The sequence below is a fragment of the Syzygium oleosum genome, unplaced genomic scaffold, assembly GCF_021117445.2.
Source record: "Syzygium oleosum isolate NSW1041296 unplaced genomic scaffold, Sole_v2.1 Sole_v2.35, whole genome shotgun sequence".
In the NCBI taxonomy this organism is placed as follows: domain Eukaryota; kingdom Viridiplantae; phylum Streptophyta; class Magnoliopsida; order Myrtales; family Myrtaceae; genus Syzygium; species Syzygium oleosum.
Window position 1 is genome coordinate 2,161,623 of NW_026607519.1, and position 13,940 is coordinate 2,175,562.

Here is a 13,940-nt window from a genome sequence, read left to right on the forward strand (position 1 = left end):
GACCGGCCAAACCAACCGGCCATGTAAACGCCGGTTCAGCTTTGATCCGTAGAAATCCAGCTAAATTGGTCCCTTTTTGCTAGTACATAAAGTCCATAAATTTGATTAATTATGGTTTGACCATCTTATCGTGCTTTGCCTCATTAACTGTGGTTAGACATTGCTTCATTGAGACACTTAACCATCTAACCCCGGGGTCAACGCACACATCCATGATGCATAATCGCAATTAACAGTGAGACGACTTAGGTCAAGCACATAAGTGAAGTCAAAGATAATCAAATTATGGAGCGGGTGCGATATTATATTAAGCTTGTCTTAATATGGAACAACTTTCTACCGAGTCGAATAATATCAATTCACCCATTTGTCAAATTTATCGATTCTCACAATGTTGTAAGTATTGTCGACGTCGATATAATAATTAGTATTCATCTATTGGGCTCGCCATGGATGTTATTTAGTTACATGCTCAAATTATAGTTAAGTTGGAGGTATTAATCTAACAGACTCGCTGTGGTTGGGATGGAAGGAAAAGTACTAAAAAAGTTCTAAACCTAATGTATATATACTAATTCAATCTTAAACATTTCAATTGGACTAATTTAATCATAAACCTTTTTACATTGGTACCAATTCAGTCAATCCGATCAATTTAGGCCGGAAATTGATGATGTGAATGCAGCGCTGCCGTGAATAATATTTTAATAAATTTTTTAATTTTTTTTTAATTTCTTTTTCTTTGGCTTTTGTGGCTAGTGACCTGCCGTAGTCAAGGACCGGCGAGAGTGTTGCGGCCCTCGTTGGATTTGGTGAGCCCTCGTCGAATTTGGTGAGAGCTGGACCGTGATTGGGGCGAGAGCCTCTCGAGAGGACTGTCAGCGACATCGCCATCTTCTTAATCTTCAATCCAACAGCTCTAAGAAAAGAGAGAGAGAGAGAAGAAAGCGGCGGCGGCGGGTGGCGGTGGCGGTGAATATTCTTCTTTCCGATGGAGTCTCCTTCTCCCATCAATGTGCCCCGGCGGACTCCGAATCCGAGTCCGACAATCTCATCGCCGCCTCCCGAGAAAGCCGACGGCGAAATGCGGGGCTCGGCTTCCGAAGGGGACGATGAGGGCGGGTCCGCCCAAAGCCACCCGGTCGTCTTTCCGTTTAGCCGTTTAGTATCGGCTTCGCCGCTACCGGAGGTACCATATGGAATAAATTTCTCTTTCTACGATTGATCCGTAGGCTGTCCTTTTAAATTCTTATTAGACTATAAGTAAAGCAAGCTCAACACGATTCTATTAGAAAATTCCATGAAACATCGTGTCGGCCACTAAAACGAATGATAACGAATGATAACTTGCCATTTCTATATAAAAATCTAAGATCTTATAAGCAAATTGTCTTATATATCAAGCTCTTCCACATTATAAAATACGAATATGAATCTTTCAATTCCGTAGATTATATTAATTTGTTTCGCAAAAAAATACGATTTTTTTTTGCAATTAATGAAGGCCTTTATGTGCACGCCTTCACGTCCATTTTTTCCCTTCTTCCTCGTAAATGCACGCACATCCGGTCAACTTTTGTGTGCTTCCTTTTGTCTATTTGTCGTTAAATGAAGAAAGAAAGAAGGCAGAAGCCCACGTCCATCTTTTCCTGTGGCGGTGCATGACGGTGACGCGCTCATGCCATCATTCATTGCACGGAAGACGCATGCATTGGCTTCTGAAGATGGGCGGCATTTGTCTCCTTTCTACATCCCATTCTCCGATAAAAGGGGGGAGCAGAGGGCGTAGAGAAGCAAGCAAGCCGAGAAGAGAGCTCCAGGAGAGAGGCGTGAGCTCGGAGATATTCGAGCTTGAGTAATTGTAATCCTGTAATTCTTCGATTTATTAGTGGATTATTTGCCGGTTCTCCCCGTGAACGTAGGTTCCGACATTCACGTAAATTTCTCGTGTCCTTTTATTATTCTTCGTTTTATTTTCCTATCGTTTCTACGGCTCCCGACTTAATTGCAAAGTTACGATCTGCTTCCGCCGCGTCACCGATCATACAACATAAAACACTGTTGAGGTCGAAAGTCCATGGACACTGGACTAATCCCCACGGGTTACGACGACCCTAACTATTTGCACGACCTAGCGACCGACATCGAATGTCAACAAAACGGACATGGATTTCCCAGTGCATTCATGCCGTAAAATGGATTCTTCCAAAGTACAAAATGAAAATTCCAATGGCTTTTTGCTGTAATAACCTTCCCAGTCACGATTTGTCTGCCTAATATGGGAAGCGGCGTCTGTTGGTTGATGAATGGTTATACAACGGGGATCCTTTTGAGCTAATTGTTCTACACTTCTTACTCGGTGTAGCTTGTTATGAGGGTCGTGAATTGGAACTTGAGTGTATGCCCTCTTGGATTGCTGCTGCATATTCAGCTCTGTTGCAGCTGAATGAATTGAACCGAATTCGCTTTCTAACTTCACATTCAAGCAGTTAATCATTTAGAAGCAGATTAATTTGTTTTCGAGGAGAACAATAGACGAAGTACCTAACATATCTGTAATCTTTAAATAACATTTAGTAATCTATTTCATGTTTACTTTTGGTTTCCACCCTTCCCTTTTTCTTAATAAGCAGCTTTTTGCAGGGAGATTAAGTTCAAGCACTCAACAGACAGGAGAGATCTTAATCAACGGTCGCAAACAACCACTTTCTTTCGGAACTTCAGTAAGCCCAGCCGATAGATGTGGTGCTGCATTGAATTTCAATCAGGAGATTTCCTTGCCAAATCGTAGTTTATACAGATCGTTCTTAATAGTAAATTTCCACTTTATTCATTTTCTTTTTGTTTTGGTTTTGCTATAGGCATATGTGACTCAAGATGACACACTAATAACAACTTCAACAGTGAGAGAAGCTGTGTACTACTCGGCTCGGCTCCAATTGCCGGAATCCATGTCGAAATCGGAGAAGAAGGAGAGAGCCGAGGCGACGATTAAAGAGATGGGACTGCAAGATGCGAGAGATACTAGGATAGGCGGGGCGAGCGCCAAGGGCCTCAGTGGTGGCCAAAAAAGGAGGGTGAGCATTTGCATCGAGATCCTTACACGCCCGAAGCTCCTCTTCCTCGACGAGCCGACCAGCGGGCTCGACAGCGCCGCGTCATACCATGTGATGAATCGCATCGCCAAGCTAGCCCGTCATGACCGGAGGACGGTGATCGCCTCGATTCATCAGCCTAGCAGTGAAGTCTTTTTGAGCTTTTCCACAATCTCTGCCTTCTTTCTTATGGGAAAACAGTCTATTTTGGCCTCAGATCAGAGGCAGAACAGGTGCTTGTGGTATTGGTATACTAGGTTATGAATTTTTGCTTGTTGCAAGGAATGAACATTTTCCTAACCATTTCTTCTTCCTTTTTTTTCTTTTTTGCAGTTTTTTGCATCAAATGGTTTCCCATGTCCAACTCTTAGAAATCCTGTCTGATCACTACCTCCGGACGATTAACAAGGACTTTGACGCCGTAAGTCATGCCACTGAAACTTGATTTGTTCAACCATAATTTCAAGAACTGAAGGAAATTTCATGGATCCAATGAAACAAAATTTCTTGTCAGGACATTGAACAAGGAGGCAATGGCATGAATGCTGAAGAAGCCATTGACACTCTGGTCAAATCTTATTTGTCATCTCTCGTGTGTCACTAAGTTCAGCAGCAAGTATCCACTCCAGGATATCCGAAAAGGTATGCAATTTTGATATTATGTGGATTGGAAATTTGAAAATTACGAATTTGATAGTTTCTGATAAGTTGTGTGTTTCCGTTAGACTGTTGGAGGATATATGGAAAGAAATGGAAGTCAAGCAAGCTTCATTACCCAGAGCCTTGTTCTAACTAAGCGATCGTTTGTGAACATGTATCGCGACTTGGGGTACTACTGGCTTCGTTTAGCAATCTATGTTGCATTGTGTCTGTGTGTTGGGACTATCTTCTATGACATCGGATCCACCAATGATCAGAAGAAATGGTTAGGAAAATGTTCATTGCTTGCAAAAAGCAAAAATTCATAACATAGTAGTCCAATAGCACAAGCACCTGTTCTGCCCCTGATCTAAGGCCAAAATAGACTGTTTTCCCAGAAGAAAGAAGGCAGAGATTGTGGAAAAGCTCAAAGAGACTTCACTGCTAGGCTGATGAATCGAGGCGATCACCGTCCTCCGGTCACGACGGGCTAGCTTGGCAATGCGGTTCATCACATGGTATGACGCGGCGCTGTTGAGCCCGCTGGTCGGCTCGTTGAGGAAGAGGAGCTTCGGGCGCATCAGGATCTCCATGCAAATGCTCACCCTCCTCTTTTGGCCACCACTGAGGCCCTTGGTGCTCCCCCCCCCCCGCCTATCCTAGTATCTCTCGCATCTTGCAATCCCATCTCTCTAATCGTCGCCTCGGCTCTCTCCTTCTTCTCCGATTTCGACATGGATTCCGGCAATTGGAGCTGAGCCGAGTAGTACACGGTTTCTCTCACTGTTAAAGTTGTTATTAGTGTGTCATCCTGAGTCACATATGCCTATACCAAAACCAAAACAAAAACAAAAAGTGAATAAAGTGAAGAACGATTTGTATAAACTACGATTAAATTAGGAAATCTGCACACTGAAATTCAACTCAGCGCCAAATCTATCGGCTAGGCTTACCGAAGTTCCGAAAGAAAGTGGTTGCTTGCGACCGTTGATCAAGATCTCTCCTGTCTGTTGAGTGCTTGAGCTTAATCTCCCCGCAAAATAAAAAGAAGGGATAGAAACTGAAAATAAAAACGAAATAGATCAATAAACGTTATGGAAAGTCTACAGATTTGTTGGGTACTTGTTCATGTTCAAATGACTGAAGATAAACGAAATAGATAAATTTTTTATAACATTTTAATAAATTTTCAAACTCTTTTTAAAAATTTTTCCTTTTCTTTTTCTTTGGCCTATGGCCAATGCTCAGCCATAGCTGGCAACCGGCCATAGGTGAGGATCGGCGAGGGCGTTGCAGCCCTTGTCAGATCTGGAGAGGGCTCAACCCTCGCTGCCCGGGAGCGATTGCCCTCGCTGAATTTGGCGAGGGCTCGACCGTGGTTGGGATAGGAGGACTGTCGCCACAGTCATAGATTAGTCGGTTGCCAATTGATGCTGACTACTAAAGTAGCTATCAGAAAAAAAATCGGTATTTGTACTACGTTTAGAAATCCGCCAAAAGTAGGAGAAAGATACGACCCATGAGAGAGCCGCCAAAGACCAAGGAATTCCCACTTTGCCTTATGTTTGAGGGCTATTCAATGGGCATAAAGAGGTAAAGTCCAACGAGGAAAGCAAAGCGTGTGGTCTTCCCATCACCGTTCATACTCCTTCTTTGAATCGTTTCAAAGCCCACGTTCGAATTCTTGCTCCCTATAAGTACCACAGCCACATCGCCATCTTCTTAATCTTCAATCCAACAGCTCTAAGAAAAGAGAAAGAGAAGAAAGCGGCAGCGGTGGCGGTGAATATTCTTCTTTTCGATGGAGTCTCCTTCTCCCATCAACGTGCCCCGGTGGACTCCGAATCCGAGTCCGACAATCTCATCGCCGCCTCCCGAGGAAGCCGACGGCAATGATGACGAGATGCGGGGCTCGGCTTCCGAAGGAGACGATGATGGTGGGTCCGCCCGAAGCCACCCGGTTGTCTTTCCATTCAGTATCGGCTTTGCCGCTACTCCAAACACCCGCGACGGTGACATGAGGCCCCTGTCGGGGGTCCATGGAGGATCTCGACCCGACCCGTGCACAGGAGCGCATGCGGATGAGAAGGGGATGCTCTTGACGTGGAAGGACTTATGGGTGACGGCGACGGACCGGAGTAAGGGGACACATCCCATATTGCAGGGGCTCACCGGGTATGCGGAGCCGGGTCGGATGCTGGCCATCATGGGTCCGTCCGGCAGCGGCAAGTCAACTCTCCTCGATGCCCTCGGAGGTACCATGTCCAATAAATTTCTCCTTCTATATAATTGATCTGTAGGTTGTCCTTTTAAATTCTTATTATGCTATAAGTAAAGCAAACTCAACACGATTCTATTAGAAAATTCCATGAAACATCATGTCGGCCACTAAAACGAATGATAATGAATGATAACTTGCCATTTCTATATAAAAATCTAAGATCTTATAAGCAAATTGTCTATATATCAAACTCTTCCACATTATAAAATACAAATATGAATCTTTCAATGCTGTAGATTATATTAATTTGTTTAACCGTCTGTTTGCTCGTTCTTTTCCCTCTCGTGTACTTGAAAATGAAGACTTCGCTCCATTTATTTCACGGAAAATACGATATTTTTGAAAAATATTTTGTAGGAAGTCATTTTCCAGAAAAATTACTTTATTTGCCGGTGCTTTGTTCAAATCTGAAAATGAACTAGAAAATATTTTTTGCGGTTTGGTATGGATTTTCCTCTATGCACCCCTTATAATAATTTTTATTTTTTTTTAAAAATGAATTTTTAATTATTTTTATTTTCTTTATTTTCCTTCTTCTTTGGTTGGTCGTCGGCCACGGCGACGGCCGGTGAAGGTCGAGCTCCCCAGATTCCGGTGAGCTGAGCCTTACCGGCCTCGGGCAAGGTCGAGCTCGCCGCAACTCGCTGACCTCTGGCGAGGTGGCCAGGCTCTAGTCTCGCCGGTCTTGGGTGAGCTTGCCCTCACCCGTGGCTTGTCCCCGTGCAGCCAGGGAAGAATGCAAAAAAAAAAAAAGGAAAGAAAAGAAAATAATAATTAAAAATTTGATATTTTTCTAGAAAAACTATTTTTATAACAATAAATGTTTCATTAACTAAGGATCCGAGGCCGAGCGCCGAGGACCCCGCGTTCTACCTTCTCTCTTATGGTGAAGTCGACGAATAATATGGCGGCTCTTCCCTTCGAACAGCTTTTTCTTGTTTGAACGTCGTTGAGGTCGAAAGTCCATGGACACTGGACTAATCCCCACGAGTTACAACGACCCTAGCTATTTGCACGACCTAGCGACCGACATCGAATGTCAACAAAACGGACATGGATTTCCCAATGCATTCATGTCGTAAAACGGATTCTTCCAACGTACAAAATGAAAATTCCAATGGCTTTGGCTGTTATAGCCTTCCCGGTCACGATTTGTCTACCCAATATGGGAAGCAGCGTCTTGATGAATGGTTATACAACGGCGATCCTTTTGAGCTAATTGTTCTACACTTCTTCCCCGGTGCAGCTTGTTATGAGGGTCGTGAATTGGAACTTAAGTTTCAGTCTTGGTATGCCCTCTTGCATTGCTGCTGCATATTCAGCTCTGTTGCAGCTGAATGAATTTAATCGAATTCGCTTTCTAACTTCACATTCAAGAAGTTAATCATTTAGAAGTAGATTAATTTGTTTTCGAGGAGAACAATAGACGAAGTACGTAACATATCTGTAATCTTTAAATAACATTTAGTAATCTATTTCATGCTTACTTTTGGTTTCTACCCTTCCCTTTTCTTAATAAGGAACTTTTTGCAGGGAGATTAAGTTCAAGCACTCAACAGACAGGAGAGATCTTAATCAACGGTCGCAAACAACCACTTTCTTTCGGAACTTCGGTAAGCCTAGCTGATAGATGCGGTGCTGCATTGAATTTCAATGTGCAGATTTCCTAGCCAAATCGTAGTTTATAAAGATCGTTCTTCATAGTAAATTTTCACTTTATTCACCTTTTTTTGTTTGTTTTGGTTTTGGTATAGGCATATGTGACTCAGGATGACACACTAATAACAACTTTAACAGTGAGAGAAGCCGTGTACTACTCGGCTCAGCTCCAACTGCCGGAATCCATGTCGAAATCAGAGAAGAAGGAGAGAGCCGAGGCGACGATTAGAGAGATGGGACTGCAAGATGCCAGAGATACTAGGATAGGCGGGGGGAGCGCCAAGGGCCTCAGTGGTGGCCAAAAGAGGAGAGTGAGCATTTGCATTGAGATCCTGACGCTCCCGAAGCTACTTTTCCTTGACGAGCCGACCAGTGGGCTCGACAGTGCCGCGTCATACCATGTGATGAACCGCATCGCCAAGCTAGCCCGTCATGACCGGAGGACGGTCATGGCCTCGATTCATCAGCCTAGCAGTGAAGTCTTTGAGCTTTTCCACAATCTCTGCCTTCTTTCTTCCGGGAAAACAGTCTATTTTGGCCTTAGATCAGGGGCAGAACAGGTGCTTGTGATATTGGAATGCTAGGTTATGAATTTTTGCTTTTTGCAAGGAATGAACATTTTCCTAACCATTTCTCTTTTTTTTTTTTGTAGTTTTTTGCATCAAATGGTTACCCATGTCCAACTCTGAGAAATCCATCTGATCACTACCTCAGGACGATTAACAAGGACTTTGACGCTGTAAGTCACACCACTGAAACTTGATTTGTTCAACCATAATTTCAAGAATTGAAGGAAATTTCATGGACCCAATGAAACAAAATTTCTTGTCAGGACATTGAACAAGGAGGCAATGGCATGAATGCCGAAGAAGCCATTGACACTCTGGTCAAATCTTATTTGTCATCTCTCATGTGTCACCAAGTTCAGCAGCAAGTGTCCAGGATATCCGAAAAGGTATGCAATTTTGATATTATATGGATTGGAAACTTGAAAATCACGATTGGAGAGTTTCTGATAAGTTGTGTGTCTCCGTTAGAATGTTGGAGGAAATTTGGAAAGAAATGGAAGTCAAGCAAGCTTCATTACCCAGAGCCTGGTTCTGACTAAGCGATCGTTCGTGAACATGTACCGCGACTTGGGGTATTACTGGCTTCGTTTAGCAGTATACGTTGCATTATGTCTGTGTGTGGGGACTATCTTCTACGACATCGGATCCACCTATGGTTCAATTCAGGTAAGGTCTACCATTGTGACTGTATATGTGTTCTAAATAATCTAGTGACAAACTCGTCAAAGAAAGAGATTTATATTTTATTGCACGTTCCATTTACCAAGTTTCGTAATTTTTACGAATTTGCAGGCAAGAGGTTCGATGCTAATGTTCGTTGCGGCATTTCTTACTTTTATGGCAATCGGCGGATTCCCCTCCTTTGTTGAGGACATGAAGGTACTTCTCTTTATTTCCTTTTTCTTTTTCTCTTTTTTATCTTTGATATTCCGGTTGCTTTTCATTATGCCAAAGTCATGAGAATCCTACATTTTCATTTTAACAGGTCTTTGGGCGAGAGAGATTGAATGGGCATTATGGTGTTGCCGCGTTCGTTGTTGGCAATACATTTTCGTCCATCCCTTATCTACTAATCATCTCTCTTATCCCTGGAGCCATAGCTTATTACTTGGTTGGCCTCCAAAAGAGTTTTGAGCACTTTGCGTACTTTGCTTCAGTGCTCTTCGCATGCATGTTGCTGGTAGAGAGCTTGATGATGATCGTCGCAAGTATAGTCCCCGATTTCCTCATGGGGATCATAACCGGTGCTGGAATTCAAGGTGTGATGATGCTAAATGGAGGGTTTTTCAGGTTGCCAGATGATCTCCCCAAGCCATTCTGGAGATATCCTATGTACTACATCTCGTTCCATAAGTATGCGAATCAAGGTTTCTTCAAGAATGAGTTTGAAGGGTTAATATTTCCCAACCAGATGGGAGGGTCACCTCCAATTGGTGGTGAAGAAATCTTGAGAAACTATTGGCAAGTGGAAATGGGCTACTCTAAATGGGTGGATCTGGCTATCTTGCTTGGGATGGTGGCTGTTTATAGGCTCATGTTCCTTGGAATCATAAAGGCGGTGGAGAAGATGAAGCCGCTAGTGAAAAACTTTAGGGCTAAATTGTAATGGCCTGAATTTCGACGTAATTCCGGGATCAATAAAATTGGCATCATTTCGCATTTCATTTTAGCAAGTCTCGCTCAGAGCTGATCACTCTCGGGATACTAACCAATGGGGTATGGCTAACTAGGAAAACGGTACGTGGACCAGGGACCCGATCGCGAATCGGACACCGATCTCGAGAAACGATAAGGAAATATTTTGGGCCAACGTGGGCAGATCTTAGGAAAAGTGATGGATTTGGTTTGGCCAATGCCAACGATGTACAATCGGATCGCAAGTGATTCTGCACGATCGAAAGTGCACGTGGCCAACCAGTCCCGAACTTAACCCGAACGATCGTGACCTCTGGGACTAGTGATAATTTCTCTCTCTCTCTCTCTATGATCAGAACCGTCATGATTCGGATAACCCTAGGTGGATACGAGTAACCCCTAAACAGCCGCCCGTTAGTGAGAGACCCTGAAATTGGAAATTTAGCAAGTTTTGGTCACGAAATTGGACCCGGACTCTGGTGTCGATTTTCGAGGGCTTGCACGACTATTTTTGCAAATCCGACGTCATATTATGTTGGCCACTCATATTTGGGGATGGTACGGTCGAAAAATGGAAATTCGACCCGGGACCGGAAAATTACGATTTTGCCCCTAGGCCTATTTTTGGGTATTCCGAATTTTGGGAATTTTGAAAATTAAATTTGGGGATTAATTGTGGATAAATATCAGCCCCAAAAGATTGGACCAAAATGCCCTTGGATATTTTGATTTGGATTAATCTTGGCCAAGTAAGGAGGGGCAAAATTGGAATTTCGAAAGTTTGGTCAAAGTTTGATTATTTAAGTCAAGACCACTCTCTCTCTCCTCATTTTCTCTCTTCTCACGGCAGCCCCCCCCCCCCCCCCCAACTGAGAACTCTCTCCCTCTCTCACTCACCGAAAAATCCTCTCCTCTCTCTCTCGGCCTTGGATCGCCGATCATCGCCGGAGCAAGCCGCCACCGCCGTGCCGTCGCCGTACGCCGATCGCCGCCGCCGTGAGCTGCCGGCTAGCCGTTCTCCCCTTCCCGCTCTAGCCGAGTTAGTCTAGAGTTCGGGTAAGTCACACCCTAAACTCTATTTAGGACTTCGGGTATCGACGGATGAATTAGGAGTGGAATCGGGTTTAATTGGACGCGGTTTAGTGTAGTTTTAGGGTGTTGATCGTGGTTGTTGGTGGCTGATCATGGCTGTTAGTGGCTGTTGCGTATTGGATTAGACGTCTGGGAATGAGTTTTGGTGGTTGAAATTCAGTAGAAATCAATTCGGGTTTGAATCCGTGAGGTTTGGTGTGATTCTCGGATTCGTGACTACTGTACCCGTCCGGTTTGCTATTTTTGTGGAGAATTTTGTGGGCCGAATTTGAGGAAGTTTCCTTCATGAAAGTTGCTTCCAACATCTTGAAGTATAACATATTTTAAATTTGGAATTTTTGGAGGCCATTTGGGTCGCACGAAAGCCCATTTACAGACCGTATTAAACTGCCCGGAACACTGTTCATCCCGACCTTCTTGTCTTGCCGAATTTTTATAAAATTTTCCAGAGCTATTTTCAATAAACTTTCTTCACAAAATTTATTGGCGACTTTCTTTTCTATGGCATATAAAAATTTCAAAACTTTCCAAGGTGATTTGGGTGTTGAAAGAAATGTATTTTGAGGACAAAGTAATCTGTTAGAGCGAACTGATTTTGGTCTGATTTCGAGGGACAAAAAGGCATGGTTGCAGATTGAACCGGATTTCGTGTTCTTCATAAGAAATGTTTATCAAGATGTTTTTTTATGACATATCCAAAATTTAGAATTTTTGGAGTTCGTTTACTATTTATTTTGATGGCATTTCGGTCACTGTGTAAACTGTCCAGATTTACCCTGATTCTATGGATGTTCATTTTTATGAGCAAGAAATTGTGTGTGACCGCGTGCTAAGTATGTGTGGCCATGTGGCGTGATTGTGTGATGGTAATGTGTGTTGGCGTAAGGCATGTGTGGCGTGGGATTGTGTATGACCGTGTGTATGTGTGGCCGTGTGGTACGTGTGGAATGTGTGGAACGAAAGTACGAGAATGTAGGATTGGTTGAAAAAGTGATACCCTGAGGCGTGTTCGTTTACGCGGGGTGAGTCCGTCCTGAGGCGTGTTCGTTTACGCGGGACGATGCCGTCCCTGACGAGGTGACGATGTTCGGCCCGACGGGGTGACGATGCTTGACGAGGTCAGAAGACCGTTAGCCTGATGCGTTTTACGCGGTAGAAGGAAAGTTGAGTGTAGGATTCCGTCCTGAGGCGTGTTCGTTTACGCGGGACGATGCCGTCCCTGACGAGGTGACGATGCCCGGCCCGACGGGGTGACGATGCCTGACGAGGTCAGAAGACCGTTGGCCTGATGCGTTTTACGCGGGTGCGGTAGTGGTGGAAAAGTTGAGAATGAGCTGGACTTGGCTTGACGTGTGAGGATTGCGAAAGTTGACGCATGGCGTGAGTTAGTGTGCGAGTGTGGTTGTATCGTGTGATGTAGTGCTCGATTATGGGGCAAAAACTGCTAGGCATGGTATGGGACGTGCCCAAGTGGGTTTTGACTTATAATCGAGGCATGCGGGATTGTGATGCATTGATGCATGTGAATTCATATTACATTCTTTGGTTTTGCGACATGAATGAGACATCATTGTGGCATGTTGGCTGTATTATTATTTGGCGTGCAGGGAGGTGTATGAAGAATCCCAGATAGGTTCGCGTGTGAGTGTTAGTATGATTGGTTGTTTGTGTCAGGTATGTGTGGTCTGGAGGTACGTGATAGCCTAGGTGGGGTTTAGGGGTGTACTTATTGAGATGTAATCTCATGGTTGTTTCAACCAAATATTTCAGAACCCCGGTCTGATCAATGAACCTTCCGCCGCCGCCGCAGCGTTTTGCAATACCGTTGCACACCGACATTAACGTGGTAGAGTACCCGACAGACGAGCAGGAGACTCAGGAGGATTCAGATTCAGAGAATGAAGAATCAGACTCGGAGTGGACGCCAAGTAGGGGGCGTAGGGGCAAGTGTAGGGGTTGTGGAATAGGCTTTTGAAGCGTACTATTTTTGGTGATAGGGTACCCAGGTTATCGATCCTTTTTTATATCGGTGGTATGTAGTGTGGCAATGCGGTGTGCTTATATATATGTGGTTTTGTAAATTGTGGATATTATATAAGTTTGAATGAGAAATGAATTTGTGCATTCTCCCTGTTTATCCCAGTTATTATCGTCCGGGTATTGGTGGTTTTCGCTGTTGATATAAATCTCTGATAAGTTTCATTTGGGTCGGCGATACCCTGGGATGTCGCACCATTCGACCAGAGAAGTATGTCGCGTGCTCGAAGGGGTTCGGGGCGTGACATAAATCACCTAATCGTCCCATACATGTCCTGGAGAATCCTTCTCCAACGCCTTAATATGGCAGCAAGTTAGGGTTACTTATTTGATAGTGATAAACTGGTGTGTTTTTTTTTTTTTGGTCATAGATAAACTGGTGTGTTAATCTTTAATTGTTGTTGAAGTAATAACTCTCCTTCCATGGATAATAAACTCTCTTCAATCATGGGTAATAAATGTTTACTCCATGCTTGATCATAAAGAAATGCTGAATGGGCTTGTATGGGAAACATATCTCGATAACATTAGGACCAGAGAGCATTATTCTGACCCCCGCGATCTTTCAAACTCAAGATAGTTCTGATGAAGTTCAGATTGTGAATCCAGCATTGGTTGTTGAGGATCCCTCTTTTACCAAGTATTCTTGTTGTTTTGGTGATTTTGATAGTCTTTCGGAAGAAATCTGTTATTTTGGCAAAGTCCATGCGTTAAAAAGGCTTGATGGCTTGGGAATATTTAATGCTTCAAGTTTCCTAGATTTATATCTTTGACATGATTATTTATCTAATATGTATTTAGGGTGCATATGGTAACCATTTTGTATTTATATTTTTCTGTTACCGGGAACACGTTTGGAATAGAAATCCGTTTGGTAACGCAATTTCATTTTTCAGGAACAAATTTTTAGTTCAGAAATAAGTTTGGAATATA

The 13,940-nt window shown here is 43.5% G+C and overlaps 2 protein-coding genes across 4 annotated transcripts; both read left to right on the plus strand.

Moving 5' to 3' along the window:
- Positions 1-2,487: 2,487 nt before the first annotated feature.
- Positions 2,488-4,619, plus strand: LOC130135590 (ABC transporter G family member 1-like). Of its 3 annotated transcripts, none has more exons than XM_056305109.1 (6): positions 2,488-2,540; positions 2,644-2,813; positions 2,905-3,328; positions 3,429-3,516; positions 3,610-3,737; positions 3,821-4,619. In XM_056305109.1, coding segments are annotated over exons 2-5 (603 nt in total). In that variant the 5' UTR covers positions 2,488-2,540; positions 2,644-2,812; the 3' UTR covers positions 3,700-3,737; positions 3,821-4,619. The 3 variants fall into 3 exon arrangements, with proteins under 3 accessions (XP_056161084.1, XP_056161083.1, XP_056161085.1); XM_056305108.1 differs by having other exon boundaries at positions 2,644-2,723; XM_056305110.1 differs by lacking the exons at positions 2,488-2,540; positions 2,644-2,813 and having other exon boundaries at positions 2,827-3,328.
- Positions 4,620-5,513: 894 nt separating this feature from the next.
- On the plus strand, positions 5,514-13,442 carry LOC115667735 (ABC transporter G family member 1-like). Its single transcript, XM_056305107.1, has 9 exons — positions 5,514-5,989; positions 7,549-7,628; positions 7,770-8,234; positions 8,327-8,413; positions 8,507-8,629; positions 8,712-8,909; positions 9,036-9,122; positions 9,229-9,838; positions 13,254-13,442. Exons 1-9 carry the CDS (start codon positions 5,536-5,538, stop codon positions 13,307-13,309), a joined length of 2,160 nt encoding a protein of 719 aa, XP_056161082.1. The 5' UTR covers positions 5,514-5,535; the 3' UTR covers positions 13,310-13,442.
- Positions 13,443-13,940: the final 498 nt, after the last annotated feature.

Bases quoted from the DNA above. Each gene is read 5' to 3' on its own strand.
- LOC130135590 (XM_056305109.1), top strand. The intron at 3,329-3,428 runs GTGCTTGTGGTA...TCTTTTTTGCAG, and splicing joins TCAGATCAGAGGCAGAACAG to TTTTTTGCATCAAATGGTTT. The intron at 3,517-3,609 runs GTAAGTCATGCC...ATTTCTTGTCAG, and splicing joins TTAACAAGGACTTTGACGCC to GACATTGAACAAGGAGGCAA.
- LOC115667735 (XM_056305107.1), top strand. From the start codon at position 5,536: ATGGAGTCTCCTTCTCCCATCAACGTGCCCCGGTGGACTCCGAATCCG. The intron at 8,630-8,711 runs GTATGCAATTTT...TGTCTCCGTTAG, and splicing joins TGTCCAGGATATCCGAAAAG to AATGTTGGAGGAAATTTGGA. The intron at 9,839-13,253 runs CTAAATTGTAAT...TCGGGGCGTGAC, and splicing joins GCTAGTGAAAAACTTTAGGG to ATAAATCACCTAATCGTCCC.